The sequence below is a fragment of the Heterodontus francisci genome, chromosome 22 (assembly GCF_036365525.1).
Source record: "Heterodontus francisci isolate sHetFra1 chromosome 22, sHetFra1.hap1, whole genome shotgun sequence".
NCBI classification, from domain to species: Eukaryota; Metazoa; Chordata; class Chondrichthyes; order Heterodontiformes; family Heterodontidae; genus Heterodontus; species Heterodontus francisci.
This window is the reverse complement of record NC_090392.1, coordinates 32,897,889-32,914,345: the sequence shown is the minus strand read 5'-3', so window position 1 is coordinate 32,914,345 and position 16,457 is coordinate 32,897,889. Positions and strand designations below refer to the sequence as shown.

Genomic DNA, 16,457 nt, shown 5'->3' with positions numbered 1-16,457 from the left:
TAAGGAAACGAATCAATGACACGAATAATTTGGGGTGGCGCGGTGGTTAGCACCGCAGCCTCATAGCTCCAGCAACCTGGGATCTGGGTACTGCCTGTGCGACGTTTGCAAGTTCTCCCTGTGACCGCGTGGGTTTGCGCCGGGTGCTCCAGTTTCCTCCCACAGCCAAAGACCTGCAGGTTGATCGTTAAATTGGTCATTATAAATTGCCCCTAGTATAGGTAGTTGGTAGGGGAAGTGAGGGAAGGTGGGGATGTGATAGGAATATGAGATTAATGTAGGATTAGTATAAAAGGGTGGTCGATGGTCAACACAGACTCGGTGGGCCAAAGGGCCTGTTTCAGTGCTGTATCTCTAAATGAATAAAAATGATAACAAATAAAGTTCTGGGAATATTTCCTGAGCGTGTAGTTACCCGAGCAATGGCTAAACAGGATCCATTGTTGGAGGTAAAAGGGGCACCACAAAGAGATAGCCAAGTATCTGAAACCTTGTTTGAGGATTTAGACAATCCAAATGTGTTGTTTAACCGATCGTCTATCATTGCAGCACAGCAAGCTGATCCAGAGATATATTGAATAGCACAGACGGCTCTGTCAGAAGCTGAGGTGAAAGGAGTTCTGGAAGGCTATTATATGGCAAACGGGGTTTTGAGGAGGAAATGGAGACTGCCTCATAGACCTGTCGATGAAGACTGGACAGTTGTTGACCAGATAGTGGTACCACCTAAATATCAACAAGGATTATTAAGGTTAGCACAAGACATTCCTTTTGCAGGACATAGGGGAATTCGGAAGGCCAAATCACACATAAGCAAACATATTTACTGGCCAGGTCTTAGAAAGGATGTGAGACAATTTTGTAAGACATGCCATACCTGTCAAATGGTGGGAAAACTACCACCTACCATAAAACCAGCGCCATTAGTTTCCATACCAGTGTTTGAGAAACCATATTACCGCAGGGAGGAGGATAAGCCAGTACAGGTATATCAGGTAATCGGGACTGTGGAGAAGGAAAAGGATAGTGAGGATGAGGCAGGATTAGGCCGAGGAAATTCTCAGATTGAACCTCCAACTATCCAATCAGCGAATGAAGAATGGATAGGGTAATTAAACAATAGGCTTTTACACTTAGAGGCAAAACAGCGTGAAGTCCAAACCAGGGTTTTCACAACGTTTCAAAAAGTTTGTAGGGATAAACCAGGATGTACAACCTTCGCCACACATGATGCGGGTATAGGGGGAGTCATTCCTTGAAAATGACATCCTTGTCGTTTAGATCCCGACAGACAGGCCCAAGTGGAAGCAGAGGTACAATGCATGCTGAAGGGCAGCTTAGATAAACCTAGTCAGGACAGCTGGAATTCACAGATGGTCTTGATGTCTAAACCTGGTGGGTCGGCTCAAACTTGCATAGACTCTAGAAAAGTCACTGTGGTAAAGAAGGCAGACTCCGTCCCAAATTCTCATTTAAAGGACTGTTTGGACAGAGTGGGCAACACCATGTGTCTTAAAGAGGAAAATGTGTTGGAGGAAACCTGTCAAATTTCTTTGACACCCCAGGGGAAGAAAAATCAGCTTCTGTTACACCAGTCAGGGTTCCCAGTGACAAGTGATGCCACATAGGTTAAGGGGTATTTCTCAGAGAATAGTGAACCCAGTAGTGGTCAGTGCTCCTCGCTGTGCAGCTCACCTGGCTGACGTGATGGACAATAGGGATACTTGGAAGGAAAACACGAAACAATTGGAAGACTATGCTTGTAAATTTGAAACTGGTTAATTGGAACAACGTTTTGAACATTTAAAACAAAAATGTTCTGGTGGAACTTGTAGAAATTTTTTTTACAGACAGTTGTATATCTGTAAATGCGTGAGAAAAATGTGTTAGCATTTTTTCCAATTTGTAATTTTTTTATCCATTGTAATGAAACGCATTTTAGGAATGGCGATTCATTCATCTGGGGGTGGAGGTGTCATGGTCCTGTTGTATTTTTTCCTGGGAATATGTGCTGTACCTTTAAGGCTTGGAAAGGATCAGTACTGCTTTAACACCCAGCAGGCCTCTGGAGTGACCGTAAAGGTGCAGTTCGTTGCCTTGGATACAGCCATTTGGAGACTGCAATTCAAAGGGTGCATTCTCGCTACCTTGAATACAGCCATAGGGACTTAGTATCAAGCGATACATTAGTTACAATTCAATTTTAAACTGGCTTTTTAGTTGAAGACAGTCTGTTTTAACAGGGAACACAAACAGACAGTTGGTGTTAGCACCTGAAAAAAGAGCTCTCAACCATTTAAACTGAAGGGAAAGAATTTTATTCTGTTTAATTATTATTATTAGATTAGATTAGAGATACAGCACTTCAAAATTCTTGAAAAAGTCAAGCCAAAACGGAGAACTCTGAAAATTTAAACTGAAGGAAGGGAAGTTAGACTGTGACAATCTTTTATCCCTCAAAAACTCTGAAGTCAGATTGATTCTATTGAAAATGTTTGCAAGTTTTTAATTGTTGAAAAAGTGAAGGGAAGCATCACCTACTGCTGGAATTAGACTACGGACTATTCTACTGTGAAGAACCTTTTTTCCCCATCGGACGGCTGTAAGGACTTCAAGCAACATTGTACTGTAACTTTGCAAGGACTCTATTTTTTTCTATTTTAAATGTTGTCTATATCTTCTTAGTTTTTAAAGAATGTAGTTCTTCTAATTAAAGTTAATTTATTGATTTAAAGACACCTGGTTTGGTTAGCCTCATTTGGAGGTTAATAGATGGTACAATTTGGCTGGGTTTTTCTTTAATTTGGAAAGTTTAAAATGATATGTTAGACGATCTCTGGAGTGACGGGATTGAATTAACAGTGCGCTTCTCTTACCACAATCAGAATCGTATATTTTGATTGGGGGTTTTGACTGTTGCGGTCAGTCGTAACACCTACCACTAGTCTTTGCAGCATTTCTTTCAATTTGATACAATCTTTACATTCCTTACTGAGCCATGGATGGTGCGTCCTTCTCATTTAACTTCATGGCCCATCATCTGTGATCTTTGCATTAATTTAAAATAGGTTACATGCTCTGTCTTTAATTGAACTAATGAATACATCTGTCAAAATTATTAACTCGACACCCAAAATTGGGTTGTGGTACCCAGTATCTGCGAGACGTAAGGAGTTGTAAATGAGAGAGAATCTTTTGTCTAAAGCAGAGCCATTGGGCAACAGAGCACCAGTGTTGTAGCTGGATGGGCAGTGTCAGTACAAATAAGGTTAATGCTTTATCTGGCAGGGTAGATAAAGGACAAGTGAGATCAGTCATATATATGGCTGGCAGTGAGATCAAATGTGAGGTCAGTAATATGTTTGGATGTGTATTTACAGTGCAAGTGGGCAGTGATATATTTATTTTTATTCATTCACGGGATGTGGGCGTCACTGGCCAGGCCAGCATTTATTGCCCATCCCTATTGCCCTTGAGAAGGTGGTGGTGAGCTGCCTTCTTGAACCGCTGCAGTCCATGTGGGGTAGGTACACCCACAGTGGTGTTAGGAAGGGAATTCCAGGATTTTGACCCAGCGACAGTGAAGGAACGGCGATATAGTTCCAAGTCAGGATGGTGTGTGACTTGGAGGGGAACTTGCAGGTGGTGGTGTTCCCATGCATTTGCTACCCTTGTCCTTCTAGTTGGTAGTGGTTGCGGATTTGGAAGGTGCTGTCTAAGGAGCCTTGGTACATTGCTGCAGTGCATCTTGCAGATGGTACACACTGCTGCCACTGTGCGTCGGTGGTGGAGGGAGTGAATGTTTGTAGATGGGGTGCCAGTCAAGCGGGCTGCTTTGTCCTGGATGGTGTCGAGCTTCTTGAGTGCTGTTGGAGCTGCACCCATCCAGGCAAGTGGAGAGTATTCCATCACACTCTTGACTTGTGCCTTGTAGATTGTGGACAGGCTTTGGGGAGTCAGGAGGTGCCTTACTCGCCTCAGGATTCCTAGCCTTTGACCTGCTCTTGTAGCCATGGTATTTATATGGCTACTCCAGTTCAGTTTCTGGTCAATGGTAACCCCTAGGATGTTGATAGTGGGGGTATCAGCGATGGTAATGCCACTGAATGTCAAGGGGAGATGGTTAGATTCTCTCTTGTTGGAGAAGGTCAGTGCCTGGCACTTGTGTGGCGCGAATGTTACTTGCCACTTATCTGCCCAAGCCTGGATATTGTCTGTTTCTTGCTGCATTTCTACACGGACTGCTTCAGCATCTGAGGAGTCGCGAATGCGGCTGAATATTGTGCAATCATCAGCAAACATCCCCACTTCTGACCTTATGATTGAAGGAAGCTCATTGATGAAGCAGCTGAAGATGGTTGGGCCGAGGTCACTACCCTGAGATACTCCTGCAGTGAATCCTGAAGCTCAGATGATTGACCTCCAACAACCACAACCATCTTCCTTTGCGCTAGGTATGACTCCAGCCAGCGGAGGGTTTTCCCCCTGATTCCCATTGACCTCAGTTTTGCTAGGGCTCCTTGATGCCATACTCGGTCAAATGCTGCCTTGATGTCAAGGGCAGTCACTCTCACCTCACCTCTTGAGTTCAGCTCTTTTGTCCATGTTTGAACCAAGGCTGTAATGAGGTCAGGAGCTGAGTAGCCTGGCGGAACCCAAACTGAGCATCACTGAGCAGGTTGTTGCGAAGTAGGTGCCGCTTGATGGCAATGTTGATGACACCCTCCATCACTTTACTGATGATTGAGAGTAGGCTAATGGGGCGGTAGTTGGTCGGGTTGGATTTGTCCTGCTTTTTGTGTACAAGACATACCTGGGCAGTTTTCCACATTGCAGGGTGGATGCCAGTGTTGTAGCTATACTGGAACAGCTTGGCTAGGGGCGTAGCATGTCGTGGAGCACACGTCTTCAGTACGATTGCCGAAATGTTGTCAGGCCCCATAGCTTTTGCAGTATCCAGTGCCTTCATTCGTTTCTCGATATCACACAGAGTGAATCTAATTGGCTGAAGTTTGGCATCTATGATGCTGGGGACTTCAGGAGGAGGCCGAGATGGATCATCAACTCGGCACGTCTGGCTGACGATTGTTGCAAATGCTTCAGCCTTATCTTTCGCACTGATGTGATGGGCTCCCCCATCATTGAGGATGGAGATATTTGTGGAGCCACCTCCTCCAGTTAGTTGTTTAATTGTCCACCACCATTCATGGCTGGATGTGGCAGGACTACAGAGCTTAGATCTGTTCCATTGGTTATGGGATCGCTTAGCTCTGTCTATCGCATGCTGCTTATGCAGTTTTGCATGCAAGTAGTCCTGGGTTGTAGCTTCACCAGGTTGATACCTCATTTTGAGGTATGCCTGGTGCTGCTCCTGGCATGCGCTCCTGCATTCTTCATTGAACCAGGGTTGGTCTCCTGGCTTGATGGTAATGGTAGAGTGGGGGATATGCCAGGCCATGAGGTTACAGATTGTGGTTGAGTACAATTCTGCTGCTGCTGATGGCCCACAGCGCCTCATGGATGCCCACTTTTGCATTGCTAAATCCGTTCGAAATCTATCCCATTCAGCGCGGTGATTGTGCCACACAACACGATGGACGGTATCCTCAATGTGAAGGCAGGACTTCGTCTCCACAAGGACTGTGCGGTGGTCACTCCTGCCACTACTGTCATGGACAGATGCATCTGCGGCAGGCAGATTGGTGAGGATGAGGTCGAGTACGTTGTTCCCTCGTGTTGGTTCCCCCACAACCTGCCGCAGACCCAGTCTCACAGCCATGCCCTTTCGGACTCGGCCAGCAAAGAAAGAGACCATTCAGCCCATTGTGTTCTCGCTAGCTGAAAAAACCTGCTCACCATTCTAATCCCATCTTCCACCATTTGATCTTTCGCCTCGCAGGTTACAGCACTTCAGGTGCAGATCCAGGTAACGTTTGGATAGTTACAGTCCAAGTGAGGTCAGTGATATATCTGTCTGGGTGATTACAGTATAACTGTGTTTAAGCCTGGAGACAGATCGAGAACACCACGCAATATTAGTTTACCTTTGTCAAGATTACAGAGGGTGTCATTTGTAATTATTATAAGAGCCATTTTGCAACTGTAGCTGGGCGGAATCTGATTAGAGGAGTTAAAATATGGTCATCCGGGAACGACAAGCATGGATTTGTGAGATGGAAATACCATCAAGGAATTTAGAGATGAAAAATGGGTTGGAGATACGGGAATTCCATGGACAGAGGGGTTATGGGTTGTTTTATTGAGTAGAGGTGTGATGACAGCAGATTGTAAGGGACAGATTGACAGAAGCTGAGGAGAGAGAAGTGTTATCAGCTAACATGGGGACCAGGTATGAACTCGGCCTCCTCCATCCGAGCAGCCACCAAGCTGAGGCACCGGGCTGTCGATTCCTGTACATTCATGGGCTGGAAACACTGGGACCCATCTCTGGGCCGCTCTCAGTTATGTAGTTTATTAATTAATCGATTAATTGATGTAACTGGATATTTCACCGTGTTCTTGACCTGCTCTCTGAACTTGGACTGTGTCGCCCCATAAATGAATGTGTTTGTGCAGCAGCTCAGAGCCTGCAGCATCCATCCAACTTGTCCAAAGACATAGAAAGGATCAGTGTAATCCTCAAGATATGTCCCTGAAATATTACAATTTGTGAAATATATAACATACATCATCCACAGAAGTATGAAGCTGCCGGATATGGTGAAGAGTAAAATCACAGACTTCCTTCTGCTCTCCATCTCTGGGTCACTGCGATTCTCTTCCTTGCTCTGTCCCCTCAGTCCCTTACGGACTCGACTGGCCACTAAAATGTGTCTGACTGTCAGAGTGTTGAGCAACAGAATGAAAGCGAAAGGGAGCAATGGGGTTAAAACTGTATCAAACAAATCAATTCCCTTCCATCTGGGCTCAGTGTAATAGCTTGACTTTATATAACACCCCCACGGTATATTGTCGATTATCTCTCCAGGTTCAAATATAAAGTAGAAGGGGATATCTTTTAAACAGAACAGAATGCAGGATGTTGCTAGAACCACAGCCGCAGTTTTCTCGGTGCAATATTTAGTTTTCAGCTTCTGGCAACAAATGGCCACAAATCGATCAAAGGAGAAAGTGACAGTGAACCAGACAGAACAGTCTGTGGTTGCACGACTCAGGACAAAGATAACACTACACACAGGGGTGATGTTCAGGAAAGATTCTGGGAAATAATAATAACTGATCCGCCTCAGTATGACATCAGAGATAATGACTAGTAGATCCGCTGTTGCCATGGCCACCAGGTAGCGAGTGGTGCAGGTGGAGAGTCCGCACTTTCCCCGGGACAGGATCACAATCGACAGTAAATTAACTGTAAGGGAGAGAAGGGAAAAGAGACTTGAAATTACTGAACAAATGTTCTCCGTGTCTGACCCAGACAGTAAGGGCCCATTTCCAGGTTTAACAGAGCAGGGACAGGAGGGGAACACCAACCACTCCCAGGAGGCAGGTCAGCATGTTAAATATTTGAATGAGGATTCCAGCCTCTGATTTAACCTGCTTTACCTGTTTACCATTGACAGGACAGGTTTCTCCATCAGACACTATCCTCCACACAAAGACACTCCTGATTGACAATCACCTCCTCCCTCCCGAGATTGGAATCCCTCAGTGATCTGGGGGTCAATTGAAACCCTGGATTGACACCCCCACGATTGGGTCATGGAGCAGACACCCCAACAGTTGAACCAACCTCCACCCTGCCCGGTTTTGCACCATCCCAGTGTCTGGGATTGGACTTTGCTGGGATTGGGCGTTCCCAGCAGACTGGGACCATCCTTTATGATATGAGAACACTCAGGGGTTAGGGATTGGACAGCCCATGTGTCTTCCATTCTTCTGAGCTCAGAGCTGCTCTTCAGATGTCCATTTATATTTCTATCCATATCACTCAGCCCCTCTTTGCTCCTAAGTCCAGTAAACGTGTGCTGCCCTTTAACTCATAGCAGATGGGATCTTTCCAGACCCACAGCAGCCCCTGATTGGACAACTACCCCTCGGGATTATGGTTCGGACATACTTTATCCTGCAGCCTGTTCCACTGTCCACATCGCACGACTGGAAGCCAAGCCTGCCCATCAGGCTTACTTCTGAGGGAGGAACCCAAAGACACACATTCAAACATCATAATGATAAAAGCAAAATACTGCGGTGCTGGAAATCTGAAATAAAAACAAGAAATGCTGGAACCACTCAGCAGGTCTGGCAGCATCTGTGAAAAGAGAAGCAGAGTTAATGTTTCGGGTCGATGACCCTTCTTCGGAACTGACAAATATTAGAAAAGTCACAGGTTATAAGCAAGTGAGTTGGGGGTGGGGCAAGAGATAACAAAGGAGGTCTAGATTGGACCAGGCCACATAGCTGACCAAAAGGTAACGGAGCAAAGGCAAATAATATGTTAATGGTGTGTTGAAAGACAAAGCATTCGTACAGATTAGGTGTGAATATACTGAATATTGAACAGCAGCAAATGGAAACCTGAAAAAAACAGTGGGTAAGCAAACTGAACAAAGAAACTCCGCCCTCACTCCCTCCTATCTGCCAACATATCTGCTGCTGTGAATATCCAGGTCTCTGTATTTGAACAAAATCAAAATACTGAGCCTGCTTTAAATCTGATAAAGTCAGTGAACAGACAGCATCTGTGGAGAGAGAGACAGAGTCAACGGCCGGAATTTCACCAGGATGCAGTGACCCTGCCCACTGGCTGGAAAGCCTCTGCCAGGTCCTGGAAGCCACGACTGTACTTTGCGTGGCTCAGGCAATTAATTAACTGCAGTCGGGGCATCTGCCCCTCAAAGGCAGGTAGTCCCGCCTCCAGGAGTTGCCATCCAATCAGTGGGCCGGCAGCTCCTCAGTCCCAGCAGAACCACTGGGAGTGGTGGCCACTGCTGGGACTGAAACCAGCAAGAAGAGGCACCATGGACGCCAGCCTCGGAAGCAGAGTTCAAGGCTCACCGAGGCCAATCGACCAGGCCTCGGTAAGGGGGGCAGATCGATCGAGACGGCCAGGGCTGTTCCAACAGGGAGTCCTCAATGGGGTACAGAGTGTCCCATCAAGCGGACTGCCCCACCCCACAAGGAGGCCGACAGGTTTTACTGGACAGATAGGGAACTCTCATCCCAAGCACCAGCGAACACCTCATTCCAGTGACTCTGGTGTATCCACCAGCCATTATAAGCACAGGCCATCTCAGAAAATAGCAGTGGTTATGATCTGAATTTTCTAATCTCAGTGTTTAGTCTGGCAGGCTGTAAAGGGGCCAATCGAAAAATACGATGCTGTTCTCATTGAGATTAAAAGTGGAACAGTGCAGGAGTCTGAGGATGGAGAGGTCAGAGCGGGATGTAGAATTAAAGGGGAAAGTGACTGGAGGCTCAGAGTCCTGTTTGCAGACTTAAAGGAAGTGTTCAGCAAACAATCACTCAATCTGCATTTCATCCATTTCCAAGGTACAGGAGACTGCATGGTGGGCAGTGAATACAGTAACTACACTGGAAGAAGTACAAGTAAATCTCTGTTTCACCTGGATGGAGCATTTGGGCCCTGAAGAGTGGGAAGGATGGAGGTGAAAGGGCAGATTTTGCATCTACTGAACCTGTACAGGAAGGTTCTGGACAGGGGAGGGAGACTGGATGGTGGGGGTGACAGAAGCATGAACCAGTGTGTTGCAAGGGGCGGGGGACAGGAGTGGATGGGAAGATGTAATTGGTGTTGAATTTAGCCGGACATGGTGGAAATGGCGGAGGATGATGTGTTACATGTGGAGGTGGTTGGAGTGGAAGGTGAGAAGAAGGCGAGAATAGAATAGAGTCCGACAGGAAATGGGATGGCAGCAAGTTTAGTCAAGCTAGCTGGGAGAGTCGGTGGGATTATAGTCGATATTGGTGGACGGCCAATCCCCTGAAATGGAGATAGTGAAGTCGAGGAAGGGATGGGAAGAGTCAGACATAGATCATGTGGAGGTGAGGGAGGGGCGGCAATTAGAAGCCATGTTGATGATTTTTCCAGTTCAGGGTGAAAGAATGTATTGGGAAAAGAGGTGAAAAAGGGAACCTGAGTACTTCAGAGTGAGTGAGGGAGAGAGGAATTCCAGTGGGAAAGACAAGTGAATGGAGCCAAAGTAATAAATTCCAAATGGCACCCTCTGAATGTACCCAAGGGAGACGGTCGAGGGAAGGAGAAGGCTGAGGGGTGACCAAATACAGGCCGTTAAAATGATAAATTGCTTTGGGACAAGATACATGGAATGATTTTGCCACTTGTGATTTCAATCCCATTCATCAATTCATTAAGAATATTACAGATGTTGAAGTGGTTTATTTATTGAATCAATGCACTATTTATTTCATTATTAACAGTTTACTAATGATATTATTTACTGCAGCTGGACAGGCCTCGGTATTAATAAATTAGGCTTCCAATCAAAACAAAGATTAATCTGAGCAACCGGAAGCTCCCATAGGAGCAACGCGAGGGGGCAGTGGGGGGGTGGGTGGGGGGTGGTGTGCAGAAGCTCGGCGGAGACAGCGGGGTGGGCAGTAAATGAAATAGCAACGCTTGACTGGATTAAACTTGTATCGATGCTCCATATATTATGATAACCCGAAATGCATGTTCCTCAGTTACAGGTGTCTCTCCTCCCAGTGACACACCTCACTGAGCTAAGGGCAGGTTGCATGTGTAAAGACTTGGAATCATAGATAAGAGCTGGTTCGTCAAACCTGAATCCATTACAGGATTGGAACAGTCACTAACCACAGTCAAACACTCATCCTGTGTAACAGCAAGATAATAAAATTCAACACTATGACCCACAGATTGTCAGGATCATGCCGGGGAAGGAGATTAATCAACATCGGACAGTGTTTACAGTCACTATACCTAGAATAAGAATAAGGCATTATCCAGAAGATTAAAATGCTCTAAAAGTGCTGGTCTGCTGTTAACGTTTCAGTAAATAGTTAACATCTGTTTCAGTTGGTGCAGTTCCATCGGAAACAGAACAACATCAATGAATTTCTCTTATTACATGACATCTTCAAATAACAGCAAAAATCATCCCCTTTGTCATCGATTACATTCATAGAACAGGGAGTTATTGGACATATATTTTGTGGCTGTCTTCACAATAGGAGAAATAAGTTTCATACCAGAAATAGACGGTAACCTAGGGGCAAGAAAAAGTGTGGAAATTAAGGAAATTAATATCAGCAGATAAAAAGCATTGGAGAAACGTAAGGGACTAAAATCGGACAAATCCCCAGGAGCCGATGGCCTACACGCTAGGGTTCAAAAAGAGATAACTGCAGAGATACTGGATGCACGAGCTATGATTTTCCAAAATTCCTTAGGTTTGGGAATGGTCCTGTCAGATTGGAAGTTGGTAAATGGTGCAATGCTTTTCAAGAAAGGATGAGTGAAAACAGTGAACTACCGGCCGGTTAGCCTAACATCATCATTGGGAAAATGCTGGAAAGTATTATTAAGGCAGTCGAAACAATGCATGAGGAAAGCATTGTATAATTCGAACAAGTCAATGTGGTTTTACTAAATGGAAAACCAGTCGGACAAATTTATTGGAGTTATTTTGAGGATGTCACTAATAGGTTAGATAAAGGGGAACCAATAGATGTCGTATACCTGGATTCCAAAAGGCATTTGATAAGGTGCCACACATAAGTTTAATGGGAAAGATAAGGGCTCTTTGAGTTGGGGGTAATATATTCGCTGGGAAAGAGGATTGGTCAATGGACAGGAAGCAAAGAGTGGGCATAAATGGGCATTTTCAAGTTGGCAGGCAGTGTACAGTGCAGTACCACAACAATCAGTGTCAGCTATTTACAATTTATATCAATGATGTAGATGAAGAGACAGAGAGTATTATATCTAAGTTTGCAGATGATACAAAGTTATGTGGAAAGGTAAGCTGTGGGGAAGGCACAGAAAGGCTGCAAAGCGATAGTGACAGGTTAAGTGAGTGGGCAACAAGATGGCAGAAGGAGCAAAGTGTAGGGAAGTGTGAAGTTATTCACTCTGGTCATAAAAATAGAAAGGCAGAATATTTTTTGAAATGTGTGAAACTTGTAAGTGTTGCTGTTCAAAGAGACTTGGGTGTATTCGCACAAGAAACACAGAAATTTAACATGTAGGTACCACAAGAAATTAGGAAGGAAAATGGCATGTTGGTCTTGATTGCAGGGGATTGAAGTACAGGAATCAATAAGTCTTGTTACATTTTCACAGGGTTTTGGTGAGACCACATCTGGAATATTCTGTGCAGTTTTGGTCTCCAAATTTAAGGAAGTATTTGAGGTGGCACAGCGAAGGTTCGCTAGACTGGTCCCTGGGATGAGAGGGTTATCCTATGATGAGAGACTGAGTAAATTGGGCCTATATTCTCTGAAGTTTAGAAGAATGAGAGGTGATCTCATTGAAACATACAGGATTCTGAAGGCGCTGGATAGGGGAGACACAGATTGTTTCTGCTGGTTGGGGAATCGAAAACACAGGGGCAAAGTCTCTGAATAAGAGGCTGATCATTTAGGACTGAGATGAAAAGAAATTACTTCACTCAAAAGATCATGAATCTTTAAAATTCTCTGCTACAGAGAGCTGTGGATGCTTCATTGTTGAATACATTTGCATTCAGTAAATCAAGGGATATGGTGAGTGTGCAGCAAAGTGGAATTGAATCCTAAGATCAGCCATGATCATATTGAATGGTGGAGCAGGCTCGACAGGCTATGTGGTCTACTCCTGCTCCTATTTCTTGTGTTCCTGTGGAGAGATCAGTCACCTGATTTCTAAGTAGAATCACTTGTTCCACCCAGGTCAGTGACCGACATTGAATACAATTCTACAATGACTGATACTCCCAGTAACACATGGTTACTAGGATCAAGTGTTCCTCTCCGGTTAGTTACCCACACACAATACAATTCTGCAATGACAGACACTCCCAGTAATACCTTCCCTCAGAAATTTGCTTGCACTGAGGTCTTATTCAACAGTGCACAATATTCAAGTAAAGGCAATAACTTGATAATACAGCAAGACTGTGAGCTACAAACAGAGGCTTAATTTCAGTTGAGGTAATGTAATAAAACTCCATAGATAATTCAGGAGATTTGACTTCATGAAATGATGTCACCGATCGGGTATCTGTATAACATTTACCAGTTGACCAACATATAACGTTATCAATTACAGTAAATCCAGAGACCAGCTCACATACAGATTTACACAACTTCAATGGTTATAGTCACTTACCAGGAACACCAATGACAGCAAGGATAATATAGTATATTTTCTGGATATTGTTAATTGGTCGATGCATTTTCCATCTGAAGTGATCTGTCACCTTGGTGCAGCAGACAATCTCTCTGTATTAAACTGAGACAATACAGCCCCAGAGTCTTTATACTTTGCAGGAACTCCACCGGGACATTGAGGTTGCAACTTTCATCAAATTATATATATATATATAATTTTAAACAAACATATTGCGGCATGTGAGTTCAGTCCCTGTTGTGATGGAATATATTTAGCACTGAGATTGAATTTGAACAATCCAAAGACTGGACAGTTCTGATCACATTCATTAACTCGTAATAATTAGAAGTTGTATTCTCCAAACAGTAATGATGTTCCTTGAAACACCATCACACACATCTGTATTTCTCATATTGATTCAATGATGGCTTTCACTCTGCTGTGACCATTCAGTAATTAAATTCCTAATGTCAGTGTTTCCTCTCAGGGCTGCTATACTGTATTCTGGGATGTGGCTTCTCGCTTTAACTGTGACCATTCAGTTAAATATTTAAAGAAGAAAATTGTGCAAGTGGATCCTCAAACTGATACAGCCCTGCAAACTCATACAGCCTCCAGGCTAACTTCTTTGACCAGGAGTCCTCCCCGCGACCAGCAGACCCATTCACTCGCCTCCAGCATTCTCCCTCCACCTGGACCCTCCACCTGGTCTCTTACCCGCTCTTGATCTTTTCATTGAAAACTGTCGGCGAGACATCGGTCATCTCAATTTCTCTGGCCCCTCACTCACTCTAACCTGTCTCCCTTTGAATTTGCTACATTCCGTTCTCTCAGGTCTAACCCCAACATTGAGATAAAACCTGCAGATAAGGTGGTGCTGTTGTTGTCTGGTGTACCGACCTCTGCCCTGCAGAGGCTGAGTGCCAACTCTCAGACACTTCTTTCTATCTCCCCCTGGACCATGACCTCACCACCGAACATCAAGTTACTGTCCACTGAACTGTCACTGACCTCTTCTTCTCAGGAGATCTTCCCTCTGCAGCTTGCAACCTCATAGTCCTGCAATCCCAGACAGCCCGCTTCTACCTCCTTCCTAAAATCCACGAACAGGACTGTCCTGGCAGACCCATCGTTTCAACCTGTTCCTGCCCCACAGAACTTATTTCTTCCTATCTTGACTCTATCTCTTCCCACCTACATCCGTGACTCTTCTGACACCCCATGTCATTTTGACAATTTCCAGTTTCCTGGCCCTAACCACCTCCTCTTCACTATGGACGTCCAATCTCTCTACAGTTCTGATGAAAGGTCACTGACCTGAAACTTTAACTCTGCTTCTCTTACAACAGATGCTGCCAGACCTGCTGTGTATAATAACATAAGAACATAAGAAATAGGAGCAGGAGTGGGCCATTCAGCCCCTCATGCCTGCTTCGCCATTCAATAAGATCATGGCTGATTTGTCCCAGGCCTCAACTCCTCTTTCGGGCCTGTTCTGCCTAACCCTCGACTCCCCGAGATTTCAAAATCTATCCACCTCCTCTTAAATACATTTAGTGACCTAGCCTCCACAACTCTGAGGCAGAGAATTCCAGAGATTCACCATCCTCTGAGAGAAGAAATTCCTTCGTATCTCAGTTTTAAATGTGTGACCCCTTATTCTGTAATTATGTCCCCTAGTTCGAGATTCCCCCACTCGTGGAAGCATCTTCTGAACATCTACCCTGTCGAACCCCCTTAAAATCTTATATGTTTCTATAAGATCACTCCCTGATTCTTCTAAACTCCAATGAATAAAGGCCTAACCTGTTTAGCCGTTCTTTATAAGACAGCCCCTTCATCCCAGGGATCAGCCTAGTGAATCTTTTCCGAACTGCCTCCAATGCTAGTATATCCTTCTTTAAATATGGGGACCAAAACTGTACACAGTACTCCAGGTGTGTCCTCACCAACACCCTGGACAGTTGTTACAAGATTTCCCTATTTTTAAACTCTAACCCCCTCGCAATAAAGGCCAAAATTCCATTTGCCTTCCTAATTACTTGCTGCACCTGCATGCTAACCTTTTGTATTTCATGTACAAGAACACGCAGATCCCTCTGTACTGCAGTATTTTGTAGTCTTTCTCCATCTAAATAATAATCTGCCTTTTTATTCTTCCCACCAAAGTGGATGACCTCATACTTTCCCACATTGAACACCATCTGCCAAGTTTTTACCCACTCACTTAACCTATCTATATCCCTTTGCAGATTCTTTGTGTCCTCATCACTACATGCCTTCCCACCTATTATTGTATCAGCAAATTTGAATAAACTACAATCTGTCCTTTCCTCTAAATTATTATTATGGAGAGTAAATAGCTGAGGCCCTAGGACTGATCCTTGTGGCAACCCACTAGTTGCAGCTTTCCAACCTGAAACAGACCCATTGATCCTGACTCTCTTCCTTCTGTGTGTTCGACAATCCTCAATCCATGCCAACACATTACCTCCAATACCCTGAGCTCCTATTCTGTGCAAAAACATTTTATGTGGCACCTTATCAAACGCCTTCTGAAAATCCAAATACACAACATCTACTGGTTCCCCTTTATCCACTCTGCTTGTTATAATCTCAAACAACTCTAAAACATTTGTCAAACATGATTTCCCTTTCGTAAAGCCATGTTGACACTATTTGATTGCATTATGTTTTTCTAAATGTCCTGCTATTTCTTTCTTAGTAATGGACTCTAGCATTTTCCCAATGACAGATGTTAAGCTAACTGGTCTATAGTTTCCTGCTTTCTGCCTCCCTCCTTTCTTGAATAGGGGTGTCACATTAGCAGTTTTCCAATCCGCTGGTTCTTTCTTTTGGGCCTCCTTATCTCGAGAGACAATGGATACGCGCCTGGAGGTGGTCAGTGGTTTGTGAAGCAGCGCCTGGAGTGGCTATAAAGGCCAATTCTGGAGTGACAGGCTCTTCCACAGGTGCTGCAGAGAAATTTGTTTGTTGGGGCTGTTGCACAGTTGGCTCTCCCCTTGTGCCTCTGTCTTTTTTCCTGCCAACTACTAAGTCTCTTCGACTCGCCACAATTTAGCCCTGTCTTTATGGCTGCCCGCCAGCTCTGGCGAATGCTGGC

The 16,457-nt window shown here is 44.6% G+C and overlaps 1 protein-coding gene across 1 annotated transcript; it reads right to left on the bottom strand.

Annotated features, from left to right (window-relative positions):
- Positions 1 to 6,458: 6,458 nt before the first annotated feature.
- LOC137381519 (probable G-protein coupled receptor 139) lies at positions 6,459 to 13,397 on the bottom strand. The gene is made up of 2 exons (XM_068054218.1): positions 13,331 to 13,397; positions 6,459 to 7,369 (listed from the first exon to the last, which is right to left on the bottom strand). Exons 1-2 carry the CDS (start codon positions 13,395 to 13,397, stop codon positions 6,459 to 6,461), a joined length of 978 nt encoding a protein of 325 aa, XP_067910319.1.
- Between the last annotated feature and the right edge of the window lie 3,060 nt (positions 13,398 to 16,457).